Consider the following 25,921-nt stretch of genomic DNA (forward strand, 5'->3'; position numbering starts at 1 on the left):
TTGTCACGTAAGAGTGAATAATTGTGGCCATATGAGGATGGTCCTTGTGTTAACTAGTTGTAGGGATTATGTTAATTCCCATGTCGTGTGACTGCTCTCAGTTAACACCGGGAGTCACGGAAGGCAATCGAGCGTTACTCGTGGGCGTTCAGTTCAAATGCGGACTTTATATATATATATATATATATATATGCACCGGAGGAAGAAAGAGGGGAGGAAGCTGAAGAGCCTACCTGTGGTCCCGCCGGCGGTTCCTGAACCTGCGGAAAATAACTCAAACAAAACGGATTTATAAATGTACAGAAAATAACGAAAGGGTTTATTAAATGAAAAATACTGATAAGAAAATGCACGCTAACTATAATCCGAAATGGGACGTCCGCCACACCAGACTTACACACAGACAAAGGATGAAAATAAACTAGAAAATAAAATATGTGTGGGTTATCATGCACTTAGCTCAATCGGCTGTCCCGGCACCTCGTCAAGACCCGTCTCAGGCCACCATTCCTGCGCGGGAATCCGGACGCGGTCCCTGCCTTGGCAGAAAGTAGGCCTCAGTCCGCCTCGCTCACGCGTTGCTCGGTCTCACTGGGCGTCTCGCTCACCCTGGCCCCGTGGGTTCCAACAGCAAGCCGCCCTCGTTTACGCGCAATCACTCGCGAGGTCCCAAACATGAAGGCAAGAGGATATTCGTCAGCGCACAGCCGTCCACCATCACCCAGAACGCGCGTATGCCATGAGAATCAGGAGAACAAGCAGAAAAAGACCAGAGCGCAAGAATGACCATGGAGCAAGCCAGAAAAATGCCTGTCAGACATGGTTTTTATGTCGGGTTGTGACGTCCTCGGTGCCTCTCCTCCAATCCCTGCCGGCCAACACCACAGGCTTAGCTCTCCACCACTCAGCGTGCAGTCCGCCTCTGATGTCATCGGTCGTACCTTGCCAATCAGCGTGCTGCTGCCTCCTTGGCCTTCTTTCACCAATCAGCGAGTGCCTTCTTACCCCGCCCTGGCCAATCACGGCTCCTCGGGGCGTGTCTTCGGCCTGCTCGACGATGTGTGCTGTAGCTGGTTGCCGTGCCATCGGCAGTGCTCAGAACTGGCTCCCTGGTGCTTTTTATTGTTATTTAGTGAGTTTAAATGCGGGCGATTGCGTGGCTTGGATATGTGTCTATGGTGTGGTGCCAAAAGGGACATAGGAAATAAATCACTGAGGTTTGATGAACAGGGGAATTAACATAATCCCTACAACTAGTTAACACAAGGACTATCTTCGTATGGCCACAATTATTCACTCTTACACATCAACCGGCTAAACAAAACTTACTACATGGCGATGGTTCTTACCCGACATCCGGAGCACGCTACCTACACAAATCTACCTGGTCTAAAGTATCTCTACCCCACCGACATAACAATATCAAATACACCGTGGACAATATCCACCAGTACCACACTAAATGGAAAACTAACAATTAAACCTATGGTGACAAAATGAAGAACATTATAAAATGGAGGTTCACCCTCCTGATGGTCATGTGGTGGCTCGAAAGGGAACTGCTAATAAGCAAGATGGATGTATTCACAAGAACCTCACAATGAATGAATTACCAAATGCAAGGATGACACATCCAGGATACCAATAAGATAGCAAGGCTGCATGTATAAAATGTACCACTGATAGGAGGTAAAACCTTATTTGAGTTGACGAAATTGGACTTGAATGACTGGGAATATCATCATATGTTGACAAACCAGGATTTATAGTATACAGTACTTCCTCAATTGTCCAACAAATTCAGATCACCTGGAACACAGAAATGGCACAATGTGCAAACTGGTAAACGTGTACACAAACAGAATTTGGCAAAGGTATTGTCATGTGAATGGCCCTGCCTCCACAGATGCACCACCACCATGGACCGAAGACCATGCAGTGCGGACCGTGTCCATGGAGAGACAATTCCAATTCATCGATTTGACCCGCAGCGCACCTGAGCAATAGGAATCCACGATCTCTCATTGGTCGTTTATGTGTCCACGCCCTCTCATTGGTTACCTGCTGGTGACGTTGGCGGTTCTTTTAGCCACGCCTACCACAGTTGCAGTTGATCACGTGGACTGTGCTTGTAGCCACGCCTCCTTGCACATAAAACCAGCATCTTCCTTCAACTATACGAAGGTTTGAATCATGCCTAAACTTAATGCATATTTGCTTTAATTACTACACAATGGGAAGGGAGCTAATCTTTACCTTCAATAAGAAATAACTGACTAATGCAGGCTACATGTCATCGTGCAATTAACTAGAGGGGGTGTTCTTTATTGCAAAACCACAACAATACGTTTCTCGGCTTCTACTGGATGAAATCAGCTGCAAATATCAGAATGAAATGCTTTGTACGTTGAGGTAATATGTTCCAAATTTCAGCAACGTCCGTTTATGCATTCTTGAGTTGTATTTAGAAAACCCTCAAAATCACGTTTGTGTCCATCCGTCCGTCCGTCCTCCCAGAATGTGTTAGCGCTCATATCTCAAGGACTATAAATTGAAATTAGCTGAAACTTGGAATATACATCGGCCAATAGGTCTAGTTAATGGCTTTCTAAACAAATTCCACACAAGTGCTATAGTTTATGCTTAAAAATTAAATATATATAAATATATACACATAAATATATACACACTTTATAACTCTTCACAATATTATTACACAAATCTAACATGCTGGGCTGGTCCAATGGCCTAATGGATAAGGCATCAGACTCCTAAGCTGGGGATTGTAGGTTCAAATCCGATCTGGGTTGAATACTTTTTTCCCCCTTACTTTTTCAAGTCTTTTATATTCTCTTGAATAATGAGCAAATGAACATCTTGTACAATGAGCAAATGCATTTTGTTCGTATTTAAAACGTAATTATTCTAAAATCTGAATTTCAGCATCATTACGAGTATTGTACCATATGAAATTGCTTATTGTATGGAAATCAAGGGAGGAGGTGCAAAGTTCCCCTTCCTTTTTTTGGGGGCAGTTTCTCTGTATGCAACCTCAACATGAGGACTGAAAATTCGTTTCTCGGCCTCCACTGGTATATTGTATAATATATGTATATATATATATATATATATATATATATATATATATATATATATATATATATATATATATATATATATATACATATTGTTGCGGTTTTTAGAACCTTCACTTTGTCAATTTAGTAGTAAATTTCCTTATAAATAACCCCTGTGTACATTTCCCCTTAATTGGCTGTTAATTGAAATAAGTGCACCTTAGTTAGTCCACATTGCAACACATAGCAAATCATAGGACCTCTCTATAGTTATATCGTTATTCTGTGTTTCAGGTAAGGCTATGTTGCCCATAGTTGAATCTGCGTTGCATTAAACAAATAAGATAGTTCCCCTTTTCAATTTCCCCAAAGCGCCTCTGCCAGCCGCAGCCGCCTTACCGCTCGCTCCAAAACTCCATTGCCCACGAGGCCAGCATCGGAGAAGGGGGAGGAGCTACCACCTCACAGGTGTGGCCCCACCTCGTCACCAAAAGGTGGAGCCAGAAAGCCCTTATGACCAACCAGGAATCGGTGGGCATGGCTTGAGAGGACGTGGAGAGAAAGATCTGGCAGGTTCGTGAGGGTTCCAAGGGCGGGGTTATAAAACCCGTTGCGCGGAGCCCCCACCAGAGTTCTGTGAAAGGAGGCGCTTGAGAGTTCTGTGGAGGGAGGCGCTTGACGAGTTCTGTGGAGAGAGACGCATGACCAAGGAGCGCAAGGCGGATGAGAATCGGCACGCCCTGCTCGCGATACCAACCAGTACTCTGAAAAAGAACAAGTGCGTGCACGCGAACCTTGACGTCGTGCCGCGATCCTCGGACCTCCCTGTCGCCCGTTCTGTGGACCACCTGAACCTTCTCATCCTTCCCGCCATTCCTGCCTGAGAATTCCCCATTCGTGTACGTGAGTTTGTCTTGTTTTGTCTTGTCCCTGGGAATAAGTAAGCTTGTATAAGGATTGCACTGTGTCTTCTCTTCTGTAAATGACTTTCGTTTCTTCCTTTGGTTTCTTTGGTTTTGTACATAATTAATAAATCCCTGTTATTTCTTACCCGTTTGGTTTCCTTCTCGTCCGATCGCTTTAGTGATTTCCCCATTGAGTTCCTGTGGTGCGATTTCGGCAAACGCTTTATAATCGGGTTAGTCATTGATAACGGCCCGCGTCGCGGCTCGCTTCGCTTGGCGCAATCAATCAATTACGCTGCGGCACGGGCGGGAGTATTTCCTTGCGTACCGGAAGGCGCTGGTACTTAGGTCATAGGAAGGATTGGCCTAATACCCTATTCAGCGCTGACCGGGCGTGACGTCATACTTCCAGGACCAGCGGAGACGGCCAGCTTAACAGGACAAGGGGATTAACCCCCCCCCCCCTTGCTAACGGGAGTGCCGTCCCCCAGATCCGTAACAATATATACACACTTTATACCCCTATAAAATATTTAAAAAAATTATTCTAACGTGTTGGCTCAATGGTCTAATGGATACAGCATCAGACTCCCAAGCTGGGGATTGCTGGTTCAAATCCTGGCTGGGTTGAATATTTTTTTCCCCCTTACTTTTTCCAAGTCATTTATGTCGTCTTGAATAATGTCTTGAATCATGAGCAAATGCATTTTGTTCGTATTTAAAATGTATCTTGGGAAAAATGCCAGAGGCATAGAAAAGGCCCTTTTATATGGGATGTGCCATGTGGCAAACTATGTATAGAAAAGAAAGAAAATTCTTGGGTAAAATGCCAGAGGCATAGAAAAGGCCCTTTTATACAGGATGTGCCATGTGGCAAACTATGTATAGAAAAGAAAGAAAATTCTTGGGTAAAATGCCAGGGGCATAGAAAAGGCCCCTTTATATATATACTAGCAGAAGTACCCGGCATTGCCGGGCGGGGGAGGGGAGGGAAGGGGGAAGGGGAGGGGAGGGGAACAGGGGGGAGGGGAGGAGAGGGGGGGGGAGGGGAGAGGGAGGGGGGAGGGGGAGGGGGAGGGGGAGGGGGATGGGGAAGGGGTAGGACAGAAAGGAAGGGGTAGGGGGGAAAGGGAGGGGGAGGGGGATGGGGAAGGGCAGAAAGGAAGGGGTAGGGGTGAAGGGAGGGGCATGGGGGCAAGGGGAGGGGGAGAGGAGGGGAGGGGGGAAGGGGAGACGGTAGGGTGGAGGGAGAAGGGAGGGGGAAGGGTAGAGGAGGGGGAGGGGGGAAAGGGAGGGGGAGCGGGAGGGAGGGGGAGGAGGGAAGGGGAGGGGGAACGGGGAGGAGGGAGGGGGAGGGGAGGGGAGGGGAGGGGGAGGGGGGAGGGGGGGTTGGGGATGGGGGGAGGGGAGTGGGGGGAGGGGGGAGGGGAAGGGGGAGGGGGGAGGGGAGTGGGGGGAGGGGGGAGGGGGAAGGGGGAGGGGAGGGGAGGGGAGGGGGAGGGGAAGGGGGGATGGGGGTTGGGGGGAGGGGAGTGGGGGGAGGGGAGGAGAGGGGGAGGGGAGGAGAGGGGGGAGGGGAGGAGAGGGGGAGGGGAGTGGGGGGAGGGGAGGGGAACGGGGGGGATGGGAGGAGAGGAGGGAGGGGGAGGGGGAGGGGAGGGGGAGGGCCAGGGGCATGGGGGAGGTGGAGGTGGAGGGGGAGGGTGAGGGGGAGGGGGGAGGGGGAGGGGGGTGGGGAAGGGGTAGGACAGAAAGGAAGGGGTAGGGGGGAAAGGGAGGGACATGGGGGAAAGGGAGGGGGAGGGGAGGGGAGGGGAAAGGGGAGGGGGGAAGGGGAGAGGGTAGGGTGGAGGGGGAAGGGAGGGGGAAGCATAGGGGGAGGGGGAGGGGGGAAAGGGAGGGGGAGGGAGGGGAGGAGGGAAGGGGAGGGGAGGGATATAGATGGTTACTGGCAATTGATCACATCCAGAAATGATGTAATCCACACAATTTATGTACTTTACATCTATCTATAATTCCAGTAATCTCTGTATGTGTGTTTGTTTGTTTGTTTGTCTGTGACCGCTGTTTCTCGACAACCACGGGTCCGATATACTTGCAACTTGCCAGGTATATTGCTGGGGACCCGAGGATGTGCCTTTTCAAGGTTTGAAATTAATCGGACAAGTAGTTACCGAGCTATGGCGATTTCTTTACCAAACACCGCAAGCCGTTCGCTTTGGACCAAACCATTGCATGTAAATAGAGGGGGGGGGGGTTCTGTGGTCGTTGCGAATGGACCAAACCATTCATGTAAATAGAGGGGGGGGGGGGGGGGTTCTGTGGTCGTTACTGCCACGTGGTTTCAAAGTTTTTTTTTGTTGTTGTTGTTTGCACGCATGTTTTTTTGCACCCACGTACGGGCACGCCCTAGGATGTTTACACACACACACCCCTACACAAATTTTTTTTTTTTTTTTTTTTTGGCAAGGAACGGGCACCCACGTACGGGCACGTCCTAGCTTATATATAGTACGGGCATGCCCTAGTAACGTTAATAGGAATACATGGCCGTGTAGATGGGAATTCAGTTTGTTTGAAATAAATCACAAATATCAGATGAAAGTGACCAAAAACCTATGTGGTGTGAATGGCAATGTTCCTCGCTGAAATGTGGAAAAACTGAATTACGTGCGAACGCATAACTGTGAGATTATGGCGGCAAAGTTGGAACATCACGTGATCCTAGCAGAAGTACCCGGCATTGCCGGGTGGGGGAGGGGAGACCCGTACATTCCCAACCCGTACATTCGCCCTCTCGACTCAAGCTCGTATTTGATTCGTATTCGAAATCGAAAGGGGAAAGGGGAAATCCTTCGTATTCGAATTCGTAAACACGAAATATGAATTAAAATTTAATTCATATCGCACAAAATCGACACAAAACACGGTCGCATAAAGGTGAAAAACCGTAATCGCTTTTCGCCCTGAATTACGTGCAAACGTGTGACGTGTGACGGGATGGAACATCACGTGATCGCTCTGAGCGAATCAGCGAGCTCTGGCACCGGCTGAGATTAGCGGGTACTTCGCTGAAATGCGCTGACGTAAATATGAATAAAAAATATGGATCTCGTCAAATATGGTCTCAGCCATGTTCGTCCCAGGCTCAATGGCCATGTCTATGCCAAATATCAAGCACGTGAGCCTCTCCGTTTCGGAGTCTATCGGTAACATTACACACACACACACACACACACACACACACACACACACACACACACACACACACACACACACACACACACACACACACACACACACACACACACACACACACACGCACACACACGCACACACACACAAACTGTGTTTTATATATATATATATATAGATGAGGGTAAGTGCCATGTGGCAAAGTATAGAAAAGAAGGGACATTCCATAGCTCACAGAAAATGCCAAACAATACAAAATAAGGAGCATTCAAAAAATCTGGTGTGCATGCTGGACTACCCTTGTGTTCTGAGGAGGAACCAAGTCATGCTCTAGAAAAGTTCATATGAAGGGGCGCCAATTTTATTCATACACCTGCACGAAGAAGTAAATGTATTTTATTTGCCAGATGTAGGCCGCCCTTTTATATGAACTTTTCTAGAGCATTACTTGGTTCCTCCTAAGAACACACGGGTAGTACAGCATGCACACAATATTTTTTGAATGTACCTTCTTTTCTCTACTTTGCCACATGGCATGTACCCTTGTATAAAGGGACCTTTCAATGCCCCTGGCATTTTACCAAATAATTATTCTGTCCTTCTTCCCCAAGAAGTCCCGAGTCCCAGAATAGCTATTCCCACTGGCCCATGTGCCAAGAACAATCCCAATCCATGCACACTCACCTGGCCTAACATGGTTTCCAAAGGTGGGAGAACATAACTACACACACATTAACTTCTTTAGCTATGAAGGCGTACAACGCCACCTCCCAGGGGCACACACAAACAGAACACAACCTAGCACTGTGTCCTTAATACAAGCGTAAAATGTCTAAACTACATGATTGTCCGGATGGGGACAATTGGCTTTAATTGAGTAACTGATCCCCTTCCTCCACCAACCTCCATAAACGTAACAGTATGTATATGCAAGCTATTCAAACAAAATTATCGGTCACCTTTCCATCGGGTGTGGTTGGTTGATTGTAGAGCCGTGTACTGATGACGTCAAATGGAGTCATGCATATTGCCAAGGCAACGCTGCTCAGCAAGCAGCCGATGAGGATCTGCCACAAGGTGCCTTGTTTTGCAAGCTGCCGAATGATATCACAGAATGAGCAGCGTATTCGAAGAGGGTACACAATGTTCTAAGAGGGTACACAATGTCCGTCTCTGAGTTTGACAAAGCCAGTGTAGTTTAAAGAGGGAGCTCTAGAGAATCCTTTCAACTACCAGCATACCGCAAAAGAAAAATTGCTTTGGTCCAAAATATCCAACGCTATTGCGGGGTCGAGCAGGAAAAGTATTTGTCCCAAGTCTTTCACGACCCAGCTGACCAGGCCTGGTGTTTAAATGAAGTTTACTCGAGTAGGAAGTTGCAATTCCTTTGGGGTACAAGCAATAGCTCACCTACTCTACGTCAAACATATTGTTACAGATACGACTTTGATGGTATGGTGGGCCGAGCGGGATGGCCGCCGTATCCGTACAAGTTACCCGATTGTGCCCGAATGTTGACTAATCGCGCTACGCTGGCTCAATAGGAAAGAGAAGACACCCGGCTGGATTATAATGACACAATACGACACCAGGGTTTCGATTCTCAAGTATATTCGTACGGAAAAAGGTTAGATTACAGGGGCTAGAGGTATATTACAGGAAGATAGGCACTTAGACACACTCTTATATTATCCCCGGACAGACGACAGACACACGGGACAAAATGCTGACTCACACGGGGGTTGATGAAAAGGGGAGGCAGGTCGCGATGGCTCAGGTGCACCTGGCTCAGGGACAGAATCACGTACGGTGGTGTCCAGAGATGCGTGAAGGTATCACAGCGCTTGTGGGTCGCGACTTTGGTCTCAAGCTGGGGAGGTCGCTCAGCGCTCGGGAGGGTGGCGTCTTTTCCTTCCAAGCTCGGGGCGCATCTCTCGTCACGTCCGGCGCAGGGCCGCGTATATATCCGGCGGGGAGTGACACGCCCTCGGCTCGTTAGCGCCGCCCCAGATGGCATCGGCCCATGGCTTCTCATTGGGTGCGGGGGTTACCGGCTCCGCCCTTGACGAGGGGCCGACAGGGAGCCCCTTCGTGGTAACCCCGTGGAGCGCGTGGTCAATGGTGGCTAACCGAGCCGGAAGGAGGACGCCCACTCCCCATGCCGTCACCGCGCCGCCCCCCTCTTTTGTTGTTGTTGTTGTAGTTGGCGCTTCTTCATGGGGAAGAGATGCGGAGAGGTATGGGGAGGTCCTAAACTTCCTAACAGGTGCCATATAATCACATTCTGGTGCAACGAAGAGTCATAATTAATGGAAACAAGTCCTTAACTGACATAGATTAAGAATAACTAGCAAGATGTCCTATAATTGTCTACGTGTGGTGCGGGGGACCTGGGCACGACATTTAATGGGGGGATGAAGGGGAAGATCGGCTCTAATGGGTGTTGTTTACAGACAATGGGACTAGGGAATGGGGTAAGGGAGAGTTGGGGAGTATCGGAGAAAATAGGGGAATATTTACAAGCGGATATGGAGGCCAAATTCCATATTCGCAACATTGCACCCTTCTCTACCCTCGGGGCGTCCCGACCCGATAAATTTTTACCTACTTTAGTGTGGCACGCAATGTAGTTCCCTCTACTATTAACTCTACCCTGAGTGCGACAGTTTTACAGATATTCACAAATGAGTAAATATGTCCCCCTGCGACGTTGCACCCTTCTCCTCACAGAAACACACCCACAGGATAACCGAATCCGGAAAGAATTCTCAAACTAAACATACAGCCGGTAGGGAGCATTATTTACAAGACTACGCTGCTATTTACACTACGATCCAGGACCTGTTTTTGGAGGAACACATGCAGATGTTATGCATAGAGAGAGCGCGCTTGCCAACATCGATACACCAACCCACGAGTGCTCTGTGGCCGACGGCCTTTAATAACGTGCAGAGCACCCTTTCCCAGCATCAAAAGCACCACCCCACCACCAATCGGTGCAGTCACCATTGTTCATTGGAATAAAAATAACTTCAACAACCCCTAACCCTGCAGGTGTCTCTTGCTCTTCTTGTGGTGCACTTGGTGGTAACTAAAAGTGGTTCACCTGTATGGCATAGGTGCCACGTTGACCCATAGGTCCATCCCCGGGTGGTGCTTGGCCGCAAACGAACTGCGGTCCATTGTGGGTGGCCACAAACATTGCGGTCCATATGGTGTATCGATCCCGGCAGCAAACAGCGAAACTGCAGGCCCACAACTGCGCAGCCAGCACCTCTCTCTCCTCTCTCTCTACCCCAAAGCCAGATCCTCGGAGGTGGGAGACAAAAGAAGCAGACAAGTGAGTAAGGTGGTAAGGGCGCAAAAGTGCACGCAATATAAGGTAATGCACACTGGGGGCACATGGGAACCAGGTGAGACAGGTACGTTCCTATCGTACGCCCCCCCCCCACCAGGTAACCTACATGGCCCCTCCCTTACCCCTTACTGTATCCACAAAACACAACACTACCCATAAACATCTACTTTACAAATCAACAAACATCCCTACTGTCTTCCCCGTTCCTCCCATAAACCAAATTCGTCTTCTCTCCCTCCTAACCAATCAAATTTGCCATTTTCAACTCTCATCAAAATTTGCCATCTCCAACTGCACATCAAAATTTGCCATTACCAATTCATCATCAGTCCCTCCTAGGGAGGGAGAGATGGAATCACCCCAATGTCTCATCCACGTCGTGATGCGTCTCACAATCCACACAGCAATTTCATTTTCTGCAACAAAACAAAGAAAACACAGGTGTGGAGTCATCATCATCACCACAGGCAAGTGGCTGCGTATGGTGCGACAGGTTCATCAATCCTAACTATCTCCTAAATGACTTTAACAACTTTACACTACCCGGGGGCTTTCTCCGGCCAAACCATTGGCCCTCTTACACTATGGGTTCTAAAAACCAATTCCCATTGGCCAAACTGTGGTGCTCTTCAATTTGGGGTCTCACTCCCCCGATTCATCTCCCGGTGCCCTCGCACAATTTCTGGGCTGCGGCGTGTACCTCTCCCAGTGGGTCTACCCACCTGCACACCTCCACCACTGCAGTTGCCTCCGAGCTTACCTGCTCCTCACCCTAACCTAACTACCTGGGGAAGGCCCTCTGGCTCTCTCCCCACTCCGTGCCCTCTCTGGCACTGGGCTGCCCGATCCACACCCGGGATCCTCAGGCACCCACTCACAACTACCGGCTCCCAGAGCCCACCTGCGGCCTCACCTGGCCGACATCCTCACAGTGGTGGAGTGCCCAACCAACTACACACACTAACAGGCTACACGCCCAGCCATTTCCACGACACTAATGCACCCATTCACAATACCATTCTGCAACCGCACCACAAATGCCAATATCCAACCACAATTTACCTGCACCCTCTACCTAACACTTACACTACCCGCCCCGGGTGCTCGTGAAAGGGGTCCACTCTTCCCCCATCCACACCTTCGCACCATGCACACCACTCCGTACCACTCACTCCAACTCTCTCCACACACCTGTACCTGCACACCTGTGCTCTCACACCTGGTGCCACCTGCACCCTTCTCTCCCCAAGCGCATTCGCGCTGATCCACACACTCACTACTCATACACTGCTCCACACACCTGTCCAGTTGCACACCTGTGCAATCACACCTGTTCAATTCTCACTCACACGGCATCATCTCAGCTAACTACTCCCTTCTGAAACTTGCGCTTCCCAGTCGTCCCTTTAAACTATTGCGCTCCCACGTCATTATCATCCATACTAATCTACCTGCGTCCCCACTACAGGTATCAGTCACTAACTAAACTTAACGTTACCTAATGTCATCTTCGCTAGATCCCTACACACCATATCCTAACCCACCCGGGCTAGTTTTCACTGCCATACACCCCATAATCTATTGCTCCTTTGCCCCCCCATATGGGAAGGATGGTGGATTTGCCATCCCACCACATCGGGGGTCTCTCACTACCAATTTCGCACATCAAATTGCAACAAATTAAAAATTTGCCAATCACTGCCCATCATCTGCCAATCACTACTGCCAATCCCTTGCCAATCATCAAATTTTGTTTTTCTCTAATTTTGGGTCCAAAACACTAACCTCATCACCCAGTCGACTCACTAATACCTCTCGGTGCGCCAATCCCTGTCCAAAGCCCGGCTTCGTAAAGCCAAGCAATGGATGCTGGTTGTTTTGTGCCAGCGGCTGGATACATCCGGCACTCGGTGCAGGGAAGGAGGTTTACCCGGCCCGAGATCCCACACACCACCTCGGCGTGGAACCATCCAATGCCCCGATCTAGACCTGCCGGCACGTCTCACCAAAAAGTGGTCGCCATGACGACCCTTTCTATCGGGCTGCCAGCTCCGCCTAGTGGAGCACGGACGCGGCCGTTCAAAGCGAGGCCCAGCACGCACCGAGGGCCCGATTCGGCTATAAGTCGTTCTAAACTCTATCCCGTCTAACGTCGATGCTTCACCTGCATGCTTACATCCCGCAGCCCGTTCCTTGCTCACACATCCAGCTGTGCCCATGCTCCTCGTACCTTTCCTTACACACCCAGGTACACTCATTCCACTCACAGCCTTGGTCACACACCTGACCACCGAACACCTTGGCACACATTCGTTGCTCGCACACCTCACCAAAACACCTCTTCGCGCCCCCTCCTCAGTCACCTCCTCTGTGACAATCACAGGTGTGCTCTCATTCGCACACCCAACCACGTGCCTCACCACCAACTCCAGCGTGCATTCCCACTCACGCTCTACCATTCCAGGTGTGCATCCTTCCATCCCAGGTGTACATCCTCGCTCACCTGTCACAACTAACTCACGCTCCTTGTCACTCTCACTACTTTCACCTCCATTCTTGACAGCGCACTCACCCTTACTCTTGACAGCGCAGTCTTTCCCCATGCACCTGTCCGTCACACACCTTTCTCGCGCACACTCTCCCGTTACACCCTCTGTAACACTCACCACAGGTGGACACTCTTCCTTACTTCTGACAGCGCACTCTTTCCTCATGCACCTGTCCGTCACACACCTTCCTCGCGCACACTCTCCCGTTACACCCTCTGTAACACTCACCACAGGTGGACACTCTTCCTTACTTCTGACAGCGCACTCTTTCCTCATGCACCTGTCCGTCACACACCTTCCTCGCGCACACTCTCCCGTTACACCCTCTGTAACACTCACCACAGGTGGACACTCTTCCTTACTTCTGACAGCGCACTCTTTCCTCATGCACCTGTCCGTCACACACCTTTCTCGCGCACACTCCTGCGCACACTCTCCCGTCACACCCTCTGTAACACTCACCACACCACGCTTCCATGTGCTCCCTCGCACACGCGCTACGACCGACTCACTCTCGCCAGCACACTCACTCCTTGGCACGCACTTTTTCCTCACACACCCCAGAGTCGGACTTTCTTGCACACCTCCTTTTTCGCACACCAGACCTGTCGCACACTTCACCAACGGCCTCTCACGAACACCCGGGTCTATCTCGACCCCCAAGCTTATTAAATCCCCTGGCGCATCATACGCACGACCATATTGGTCACCACTTACACCGGGTCCTCTTCCTCTTCGCTTCTCCTCCATCACCTGCGAATCCCTCATCCGGTTAATGAGCACATCATCACGATCCGAACACAGACTTTGGACCAATTCTTTTACTTCCTCCTTTATCTCTTTCTTATCCTCTCTCCGTCGCTTCTTAATTTCGCTCACCCCTTCTTCCACTTCCTCTAATTTTTGCTTCATCTCCTTCATCTCTTCGTGCGCCCCTTTAAGTTCTTCCTCTAACTCCACTTTATTTTTTTCTATGTGCTCCCGCACCTCCCGCTCTTTAACCTCCATTACCTCTACCACCTTGTCCATTTTCCTCGTCAGGTCCTCATGTACCGTCTGGCACTCTTTTTTAATTACCCCTACGTCCTTTTTCATCTCCTTCTGTGTCGATTTTAAACCCTCTATTACCGCTGTGTTCTTCTTTACCTGGTCCCCCAACTCCTTTTGTCCCACTGTCAGTTGTTCTACTCCCAGCGTCAACTCCTCTATACCACCTTGCAATTTTACAGTCCCCTTTCTCACCTCTTTCTCCATGCGCTCCTTACAGTGCCTCACCTCCTCGCGCACTCCTCCGACCTCCTCACTCACTCCTCTTCTGATCTCCTCCCCCATCACTTGCATCTCCTGCCCAGATGCCACCCTCATCTGCTCCATTTCCTCCCTGTGAGCATCCAGTTTGGTTTCTACCCCCATTCTGACCCCCTCTATCTGCTGCTCCATTTGTTTAACTTCCCTTTCCGCTTGGTCCCTCATGTCCCTCAATTTGCCTTCCATACTGTTTTCTAACCCCTCTAACCCTTTTTGCATCCCTTCCATTTGATTCTCTTGAGCGGCCATTCTGTTTTCTACCCCCGTTAACCCATGTTTCACTCCCTCTATCTGATTCTCTTGAGCGGCCATTCTGTTTTCTACCCCCGTTAACCCATTCTTTACTTCTTTTATCCCGTTGTCTAACTCCTCAAAATTATTGTCTAACTTCTCAATTTTCTTGTCTAACTCCTCAAAATTATTGTCTAACTTCTCAATTTTCTTGTCTAACTCCTCAAAATTATTGTCTAACTTCTCACTGGTACCCCTCGCTTCGTCCCTCATTACCCCCATTTGGTTTCCCAACCGCTCACTATCAGCCCTCGTTTCCTCCCTCATTTTCTCGCTATTCTGGGCCATAAGGGCCTTCATTTGTATGAAAAAAAGGCCCCAATCCATCGGGGGCGCTGCCACGGTCGCTGGCGCGGTGATCAGCGAGGCGCCATTTTGCGCGCCCGCTTCTTCGTGCGTGACGGCGCTATTTTGCGAACCTGCCGCCCTCACTGCTTCGCTCTCCTCCTGTCCCTCATTTTGGTCCTGGATCGACCCTACCTCACTCTCCCCTACCGGACCCCAGCCGTCTTGATCCGCCATAGCGCGACTTGCAAAATTCGAGTTTCGTAAAACAAAACAAATTTCGGCCGCTCCAAATTTTGACCAAATTTTTTTTTTCCTCTATTCGTTTTTTTTTTTCTTCAAAATTTGGTCGGGCCTCGAATCCCACTCCTGACACCAATTGTTACAGATACGACTTTGATGGTATGGTGGGCCGAGCGGGATGGCCGCCGTATCCGTACAAGTTACCCGATTGTGCCCGAATGTTGACTAATCGCGCTACGCTGGCTCAATAGGAAAGAGAAGACACCCGGCTGGATTATAATGACACAATACGACACCAGGGTTTCGATTCTCAAGTATATTCGTACGGAAAAAGGTTAGATTACAGGGGCTAGAGGTATATTACAGGAAGATAGGCACTTAGACACACTCTTATATTATCCCCGGACAGACGACAGACACACGGGACAAAATGCTGACTCACACGGGGGTTGATGAAAAGGGGAGGCAGGTCGCGATGGCTCAGGTGCACCTGGCTCAGGGACAGAATCACGTACGGTGGTGTCCAGAGATGCGTGAAGGTATCACAGCGCTTGTGGGTCGCGACTTTGGTCTCAAGCTGGGGAGGTCGCTCAGCGCTCGGGAGGGTGGCGTCTTTTCCTTCCAAGCTCGGGGCGCATCTCTCGTCACGTCCGGCGCAGGGCCGCGTATATATCCGGCGGGGAGTGACACGCCCTCGGCTCGTTAGCGCCGCCCCAGATGGCATCGGCCCATGGCTTCTCATTGGGTGCGGGGGTTACCGGCTCCGCCCTTGACGAGGGGCCGACAGGGAGCCCCTTCGTGGTAACCCCGTGGAGCGCGTGGTCAATGGTGGCTAACCGAGCCGGAAGGAGGACGCCCACTCCCCATGCCGTCACCGCGCCGCCCCCCTCTTTTGTTGTTGTTGTTGTAGTTGGCGCTTCTTCATGGGGAAGAGATGCGGAGAGGTATGGGGAGGTCCTAAACTTCCTAACAGGTGCCATATAATCACATTCTGGTGCAACGAAGAGTCATAATTAATGGAAACAAGTCCTTAACTGACATAGATTAAGAATAACTAGCAAGATGTCCTATAATTGTCTACGTGTGGTGCGGGGGACCTGGGCACGACATTTAATGGGGGGATGAAGGGGAAGATCGGCTCTAATGGGTGTTGTTTACAGACAATGGGACTAGGGAATGGGGTAAGGGAGAGTTGGGGAGTATCGGAGAAAATAGGGGAATATTTACAAGCGGATATGGAGGCCAAATTCCATATTCGCAACAATATCAAGGGATGTTCAACATCCACCAACTAATGCTAGCAGAAGGGACCCTCAGCTTAATGTCCTTCTGAGGGATGGAGCACCGATGCGACAGTTTATAGTTGGGAATCAAATCCAGACAAGACAGCTCAAAGGTAAGTGTGACATGCTTCAGCGCAGACACCATCCAGTCAAAGCATACAGTCACGTGAAAAAGTAAGTACACCCCGTGTAAAGTTTTGACTTTTTCAACATATTTCAACATACAGCTATTTGATCTTCATTTCAACAATATTGATAGATAAAGGTGATATAATATAACAAATATCATGAAACATTTACATTTTGTAGTCCATTGTATAATTTAAATAAACATAAATGCAAATTTCACATGTGGAAAAAGTAAGTACACCCTTGGCTCTAATAGGTGGTATTGCCCCCTTTGGCAGAAACAACCTCAAGTAGGCGTTTCTTATAACTGTCTACCAGTCTCTGCCATCGACTGGGAGAAATTTTTGGCCACTCCTCCATGCAGAATTATTTCAGCTGTGCGATGTTTGAGGGGTTTATTGCGTGCACAGCTCGTTTCAAATCCCCCCACAACATCTCGATGGGATTTAGATCCGGGCTTTGACTTGGCCATTCCAGAACCCTCCATCTCTTTCTTTTCAGCCATTCCTTGGTGGATTTACTGGTATGTTTAGGGTCATTGTCATGTTGCAAGGCCCACCTTCAGTTAAGCTTCAACTTTCCAACAGATGGCCAATCATTATCCTCAAGCACCCTCTGGTACAATGAAGAATTCATAGTGGATTCTATGATGGTGAGCTGCCCAGGCCCTGATGCAGAAAAGCTGCCCCAAACCATAATATTTCCACCACCATGCTTTACAGTTGGTATCAGGTTCTTGTGGTCAAATGCGTTTTCGCCAAACATGGTTTCGCCAAACAAACATGGTTTTCGCCAAACATGTCTTCTGGTACTGTGGCCAAATAGCTCTACCTTTGACTCATCTGTCCAGAGCACATTGTTCCAGAAGTGCTGGTCTTTGCCTAGGTGTTCATTGGCAAACTTTAGTCTTGCCCTGATGTTCTTTCTGGACAGCAAAGGTTTCCTCCTGGCACACCTCCCATGTAGATCAAATTTGTGCAGCCTCTTTCTAATGGTAGACTCGTGCACTTTGACATCAACAGTGGCAAGAGCTACCTGTAGGTCCCGTGATGACATTCTGGGGTTCTTAGAGACTTCTTTCAGCATCTTGCGGTCTGCTCTCGGGCTGAACTTCCTGAGGCGGCCTGGCCTGAACAAGTTGGCAGTTGTTTGGAATCTTCTCCACTTGTAGATGATCTTCCGGACAGTCGATTGATTGATTTCAAATTATTTGGAGATCTTTTTAAATCCCTTCCCAGACTCGTAGGCATCTATAACCTTCTTTCTGAAGGCCTCAGAGAGCTCTTTTGATCTGCGCATGGTGACGCTGCACACTTCAACAACAAAGAGCAAACCAAACGAAATGTCTGAGGTTTAAATAAGACAGGTTCCTCCAAGATCCTCTCTAACGATGTTCTAATCATTTGCACCTGAGCTGATGCACCTGATTCTAATTTTAGGTATTTGAAGTAGTGATAAATGTAGGGGTGTACTTACTTTTTCCACGTGCGAAATTTGCATTTATGTTTATTTAAATTATACAATGGACTACAAAATGTAAATGTTTCATGATATTTGTTATATTATATCACCTTTATCTATCAATATTGTTGAAATGAAGATCAAATAGCTGTATGTTGAAATATGTTGAAAAAGTCAAAACTTTACATGGGGTGTACTTACTTTTTCATGTGACTGTACACAATAACTCATTGGAAGAGTGATAAGCTCGACCTTTCGAGCCAGGATTAAACTCTTGGTATAATAAAGTCCAAAGTAGGGAAGTAAAAATCTGGCGCAATTCAAGGAAGGAGGGGGGGCTGCACCAAGGAGCAGCAAGGAGCACCAGATCATCAAAAAGGGATATGAGGTTTGATGTGCCACGTACATTGTAGATGTTCAGCATGCCAAGGTATCTTTTCACAATATAACTAGAACAGCATTCAGTGGAGAGCATACCTCCACCTGGTGAACAGTTTACGTTTTGTATCTCAGAGTAGACCAGAAAATTACAATACAGAATTTATAATATAATGTAGAAACATTCTTCACCAAAATCGAATCGAATCGTCATCACACACACAACCTGTCCAACAAGTTTCGTCCAAATCCATCCATAACTTTTTGAGATACACTGCCATGTGTCGTTTTTGGCCCTATATTCAAATGGTGAAGAATCACTTTAAAAATCAAACTAGCCGAATCCGAATCCGGATCTTCACCAAAATCAAATCATTTCGTCCTTGTCACTACATACACTACATCTCTGTAAAATTTCGTCCGAATCCGTCCACAACCTTTTTTTTTGAGATATTTTGTTCACAAGCGGACAGACAGGGGTGAAAACACAACTTCCGCCACCAAAGGTGCCAGAGGTAATAAACTTCCAACATGAGATCATATCTGGTCATTTCCTATTTGTACAAAGACCTTCAAGTCTATTTTAGCTTTCGTATTCCCGTGTAAACATTCAAAATACCGTAACGATCAAATACCATAACATAGTTCCATGATACTGCTGCGTACCTATCCAAAAATAAGTCGACACATTCTCCCTCCACTCGCGTCCCATCAACTCCTCGATTCCTCACACTCCCGTCCCATCACCTCCTCTATTCCTCACACTCAATTCAAAGTTCACAGTTTTTCCCACCCCATCACCTCCTCAATTCCTCACACTCCCATCCCATCACCTCCTCGATTCCTCACACTCCCATCCAATCACCTCCTCAATTCCTCACACTCCCATCCCATCACCTCCTCAATTCCACACACTCCCATCCCATCACCTCCTCAATTCCTCACACTCCAAATCCCATCACCTCCTCAATTCCTCACATTCACAATTCAAAGTTCACAGTTTTTCCCACCCCATCACCTCCTCAATTCCTCAAACTCCCATCCCATCACCTCCTCAATTCCACACACTCCCATCCCATCACCTCCTCAATTCCTCACACTCCCATCCCATCACCTCCTCAATTCCACACACTCCCATCCCATCACCTCCTCAATTCCTCACACTCCAAATCCCATCACCTCCTCAATTCCTCACATTCACAATTCAAAGTTCACAGTTTTTCCCACCCCATCACCTCCTCAATTCCTCAAACTCCCATCCCATCACCTCCTCAATTCCACACACTTCCATCCCATCACCTCCTCAATTCCTCACACTCCCATCCCATCACCTCCTCAATTCCTTACCCCTGCCCTGACAGCCAGCTCCTTACAACGAGTGAACGTGGTAAGTTGGGCTGTAGACCCCACGGCCACCCTTAGCCCCGCTGCTTCCACTCCGCGCCACAAGCCCTTCAGCCCCTCTCTCCGTCTGATGCCCGTCAGAGCGGACACCATACCCTGTGGAAAGGGGACAGACAGACTCGTGGTCACATACTCGGCGGAGCAATAAAGTAGTATTTAGGATAATTTAGCAGGTGAAAATACTTGAAGGTATTAGGCAAATCATGGCCGGCTACCTTTATCGGATGTAGCCGTGTGCCGAGCTCAATGCTGAGGATACTACATGCGTCTGTCTATCTTTTGTCCTCTACTCGAATACTCATTCACCCCATTGTTACCTTGCGATTGTGAAGCGAAAACCAGGGTTAGGCGATCGGTTGCGTGCGTGGCGCACGTGTCTGCATTTTCATAATTCATTTTCTCGGCAACCGTTGATCTGATCGACACGAAATCTTACTATAGGAGCGCCTCCGCCTGTAGAATTTTTTTTATTCATAATTATGACGTCGTAGGTCACGTGGTACAGGTGTCATCTTGGAAAAACTGAAAAACGTTGCACCTCTAAAATCAGTAGTCTCATTCGTCATGTCGTCATCAGAAATCTCATTAAGAGAAGTAGTTTTTGCGAAACGTAAATAAAACGAGAGCAAATAAAAGGAAAAAAATCAAGCAAGTGGTGAATGAGCAAATCGGTAAAAGATTACTAAGTGTGTGTGTGTGTGTGTGTGTGTGTGTGTGTGTGTGTGTGTGTGCGCGCTGCAGACAGGTTGTTTCATTCAAGCATCTTCCATATTTGTCTGCCGTCCGGTTTCATTTTCATTCCGGCTTGTGCCTTGGTTGGACCTCCATTCAGCTCATCCAGTCGTGATGCCCTTTATCATTACCTGCACCACCCGAGGTCATGTTTTCACCCCTGTCTGTTTATCTAGTTGTCTGTGAACAGGATATCTCAAAAAGTTGCAGACAGATTTGGACAAAACGTGGACAGGTTGGTGCATGACGAGGACGAATTCATTCGATTTTGGTGAAGATCTGAATCGATTTTGATGAATCGATTCGGATCGATTTGGGTGAAGATCCGGATCCATGAATGTTATGATTCTTCTTCATCATCGAGTGATGAGCCTAAAATGGATATACAGTATAGCACGATATCTCAAAAAGTTATGGACAGATTCGGACAAAACGTGGTGGACATGATGGGTGTGTGACAAGAACGAATCGTTTCAATTTTGGGGAAGATCCGGATCTGTAAAAGAGAAAAAAAAAAAAAAAATCCCAAGTCATTTTTCACCATTGAGTGACAGGGCCAAAACTTATACGGGCGTAGTAAGATATCTCAAAAGGTTGTGGACGAATTATGACAAAACAGGGTGGATGAGTTGGGTAGGCAACAAAGACAAGCCGATTAGATTCTAATGGATGCAGATCCGGCCTATCAGTGGGCTACGAAACTTAAGCTGTTCAGCCTGGCGGAGGTATGCGCTATACCTGCTCTACCGCATGCCGTTCTAGTTTCACTTCTGTTCTTCCGACAACTACCTTCAATAGGCCTTATTCAAAAAATGGCTAATTTACCATTTGTCTTTTCCTTAAATTCTTAGTCCAACCTCTCCAGCACTTCCTCATTACTGCGTTCAGCTGATTTTCTCCATGTTTTGCAGACCTACATCATAACTTTCCAACAATTTGATACCGACATGACACTCACACGATACTCATGGGAAATGTATAAATCAACAGCATTCACTCCTCTGGACCATTCTCAACTCGTGATCACCGCGTCACGAGCTAAATGTTCAGATGGGAACACCAAACAGGCCAATTCATGTGCGATACACATCCTGACTTCCTGGTACATCAAGCTTCCTTTGGCCCAATGTACCAGAACCTCAATGCAGCCATTAATCAAGTCCAATGAAGATAATAAACAAAGACAGACATCTTCACAATGATGCAAGCAAAGACAAACCATGTGGTTATGTTGGAATCCAACCGCAATGGATGATGACGTCTGCACCTGAAGTTGAGTTTTAACCTAGGAAACAAAAAACAACAACAAAAAAAACAAACAAGAAGACGTCATGCGTAGCACAAAACTTGCAAAATCCACCCCCCCCCCCTCCCCCAAAAGTTTTCCATTGATACAGCAAATTGTCCATTTCATGAAGATTAAAATTTACGATCTTGATCAAAGCTCGGGTCAACAGGATGAAAAGTGACGATTTTTCAGATAAATAATGATGATTTTAGAAGTTTGACCTTGAGTTGACCTTTGACCTTTTGACCTCATAAATAAGTGGTTTCCCAATTCAGTGAGGCAATACACAAATGCTGTTCTATTTTCAAGTCAATCGGATGAAAATTGATGGGTTTTCAGATGAAAATTGATTTTGGAAGTTTGACTTAGAGTTGACCTTTGACCTCAAAAATAGTTGGTTTCCCAATGTATTGACTCAATACACAAATGTTATTCAATTTTCAAGTCAATTGGATTTAAAATGGCGATTTTAGAAATTTGACCTGCAGATGACCTTTGACCTCAAAATCAATAGGCTTCTCAATTGGGACGACCTATACGATTTAGTGAAGTTTCGTGGCGATCGGTTTAGAATTGTGACCTGTAGGCCGGTGACAGACAAACAAACAAACAGACAGAACCACAAACGCAACCGACCAATATACTTGAAAAATCTTCGATTTTGCAAGTAAAAAAACTCAACAAAAGCAATCCATTTACTTAAAGTAAGAAATATATTTCAACATACATTCGTTTAAATGCCTTATCGATATTTTGGGAGGTTTATACACGGCAAACTGTTCTCGTAATTACCATTTAACAATCCGGAAGACACATCTGACACCACGGCTTGTCTAAGAGCAGAAATGTGTCTTCGTGATGCAAGATGAACCTGACCTTGTGCAAGATATCACGGGAATGGAATGTCACTACAGAAAATGGGATGGCCAATTAAACGTCCCCTCTGAGGGACACTGTGCGCCCCTCCATCAGTGCCATCTAAATTTCGTCAAATCCAATCAGAGTTGGGAATTGTATCTCGGAGCAGATGAATCAATCTGCTGGAATTGTTACTTTTCCTCCTTTTGAACCTCCTCCATTAGCTAAACACCACATTTTTAGGTGAGTGGGGGAGAGGACATTTGTAAACGAGGTTTATACATCACCTGTGCCCCTTTGTTCACAGTCGTGTGTGCCAGATTTTTTTTTTTTTTTTTTTTTAACAATGAACCAAGGCTCCTGGTGTATCTTCTGAACTCCAGAGGAAACTGGAGTGCATTAGGACATTATGTTCTTGGCCATTGAAATCAAGTGTCATCACATTGGCACTTACATCATGGTTGGCACTCAATATAGCTTTCGAAGTGGTTATCCTTTACCCAGTATCCAATGAAGCCCAGTTTCCTTTACGCATGCAGGACAAAGACATTAGGAGCTGGAATCTAATTTTACAACACAAATTATAACATTAGGATAGGACTGAGATAGACAAGTCAGTGCAGTTGTTGGACTTCCACCTGCCATCGGAGGATTTTGAGCCACGTGCGCAAAGGGGAATATCCATTGATCAATTCTGCTTTTAACATTGAGCTTTATGCACTGTAAGAGCCTAGAAACAAAAGGAAGAATTAATTTTTAAAAAGCAAGACCATTTATTGGGATCAGCAAATTAATATAAATTTTTTTTAAGATACAGTAGTGGAGCGTGGAGCGGCAGGCGTGGAGCAGCTGGCATGTCAGGGCGTGGAGCAGCTGGCATGTCAGGGCATGGAGCGGCTGGCATGTCAGGGTGTGGAGTGGCTGGCATGTCAGGGTGTGGAGCGGCTGGCATGTCAGGGTGTGGAGCGGCTGGCATGTCAGGGTGTGCAGCGGCTTGCATGTCAGGGCGTGGAGCGGCTGGCATGTCAGGGCATGGAGTGGCTGGCATGTCAGGGCATGGAGCGGCTGGCATGTCAGGGCGTGGAGCGGCTGGCATGTCAGGGCATGGAGCGGCTGGCATGTCAGGGCGTGGAGCGGCTGGCATGTCAGGGCGTGCAGCGGCTGGCATGTCAGGGCGTGGAGCGGCTGGCATGTCAGGGCGTGGAGCGGCTGGCATGTCAGGGCATGGAGCGGCTGGCATGTCAGGGCGTGGAGCGGCTGGCATGTCAGGGCGTGGAGCGGCTGGCATGTCAGGGCGTGGAGCGGCTGGCATGTCAGGACATGGAGCGGCTGGCATGTCAGGGCATGGAGCGGCTGGCATGTCAGGGCATGGAGCGGCTGGCATGTCAGGGCATGGAGCGGCTGGCATGTCAGGGTATTGAGCGGCTGGCATGTCAGGGCATGGAGCGGCTGGCATGTCAGTGTGTGGAGCGGTGGGCAATGAGGGTATGGAGCAGATGGCATGTCAAGGCGTGGAGCGGCTGGCATGTCAGGGCGTGGAGCAGCTGGCATGTCATGGCATGGAGCGGCTGGCATGTGATGGCATGGAGCGGCTGGCATGTCAGGGTATTGAGCGGCTGGCATGTCAGGGCATGGAGCGGCTGGCATGTCAGGGTGTGGAGCGGCGGGCAATGAGGGTATGGAGCAGATGGCATGTCAAGGCATGGAGCGGCTGGCATGTCAGGGCATGGAGCAGCTGGCATGTCATGGCATGGAGCGGCTGGCATGTCAGGGTATTGAGCGGCTGGCATGTCAGGGCATGGAGCAGCTGGTGCGTCAGGGCATGGAGCGTCAGGGTGTGGAGCAGCATGGCGGGTGCATCAAGGTGTGGAGCGGCATGGAGTCACATCAAGGCGTGCGCATCAAGGCGTGCACATCAAGGCGTGGCATGAGAGGACGGGCATGTCAAAGCGTGGAGTGGCAAGGGTCGAGAACCGAGTCAAACAACAAATCTTAAGGGTGGAGTGTCTCATGAATCACACCTCAAATCTCAAGGGTCACGTCACACCTCAAGTAGAATCCTGCATCAAGTTTAATTTTGAGTGGCAACCTGACAGTGATGTCACCTTGAGCTTTTACCTTGCCTTAGGTTTTCTCCTAAAGTGTGTTTTTATTAAGTTTCCAGCCTACTGAGTCTTACGAGTCTGACTCGATCACGACAGGCCTTGAGCACCTGGCCGTTTGCAGGGAAAGTCTCGGATTCGCTGATGACATGCAAAGTCTGTTGGTTCCAGGCCTGGCGTTCACCGAGTTTAGCCAGAAATTTGAATTTGGCCTTGGTGCCGGCGCTAACTTGCAGACTCTCTGTGTAGGACTTCGTGGAATCTTTAACGTCCACCACCAAATGCCGGCAGACGGAAAGCCCGTTTAACGTCCATCCGAGGGTTGGTACACACATTGATGAATCCACCTGCCTGTGAAAAACCAGGATATAGCTGGGTCGGGAATCAAACCGAGGCTAGACAGCTGTCAGGGTGTGGAGCGACTGGCATTTCAGGCGTGGACCATAAGGAGGGCAGAATATAAGGAGCGCAAAATATAAGGAGGGCAGAATACAAGGAGGGCATAATATAAGGAGGGAATAATATAAAAAATAAAAATAAAACCACCTTTAGAGGCCATTTTTCCCCGCAAGCAGGGGTTGGCCTTTTTCGGGGACCGTGGTTGTTGTTGTTTTTTGGTCCCCTTTTTGAAGCAATGTTTTACGGCCGGATGCCCTTCCTGCCGCCAACCCTTTTTGTCGCCTTTTTACGACAAACAGGGAATTACCAGTGAACTGGTACTCAATTTGCCGACCTCGGAAGGATGACAGGCTGAGTCGACCCCCCTGGTGTTAATTCAGCGATCGACCGGGATTCGAACCCAGGATCCTAGGATCCTAAGCTGGCACCCTAGCCGCTAGCCCAACACCAGGCTGAGGGCATAATATAAGGAGGGCATAATATAAGGAGGGCATAATATAAGGAGGGCATAATATAAGGAGGGCATAATATAAGGAGGGCATAATATAAGGAGGGCATAATATAAGACGGGCAGAATATAAGGAGGGCAGAATACAAGGAGGGCAGAATACAAGGAGGGCAGAATATAAGGAGAGCAGAATATAAGGAGGGCAGAATATAAGGAGGGCATAATAGA

General features: G+C 48.3%; 1 protein-coding gene across 2 annotated transcripts in view; it reads right to left on the bottom strand.

Moving 5' to 3' along the window:
• Positions 1–25,921, bottom strand: part of LOC137423772 (solute carrier family 25 member 34) — a 45,726-nt gene that overhangs the window by 4,563 nt on the left and 15,242 nt on the right. Inside the window, exons 4-6 of one of the 2 annotated variants that reach the window (XM_068111258.2) lie at positions 21,818–21,883; positions 19,810–19,962; positions 8,137–8,271 (exon numbers count right to left, since the gene is read on the bottom strand). In XM_068111258.2, the coding sequence (XP_067967359.1) occupies positions 8,137–8,271; positions 19,810–19,962; positions 21,818–21,883 (354 nt within the window). The remainder of the gene's footprint in view (positions 1–8,136; positions 8,272–19,809; positions 19,963–21,817; positions 21,884–25,921) is intronic. The other variant, XM_068111259.2, reaches the window with a different exon arrangement.

This window comes from Myxine glutinosa, chromosome 3 (genome assembly GCF_964187855.1).
Source record: "Myxine glutinosa chromosome 3, kmMyxGlut1.1, whole genome shotgun sequence".
NCBI lineage: Eukaryota > Metazoa > Chordata > Myxini > Myxiniformes > Myxinidae > Myxine > Myxine glutinosa.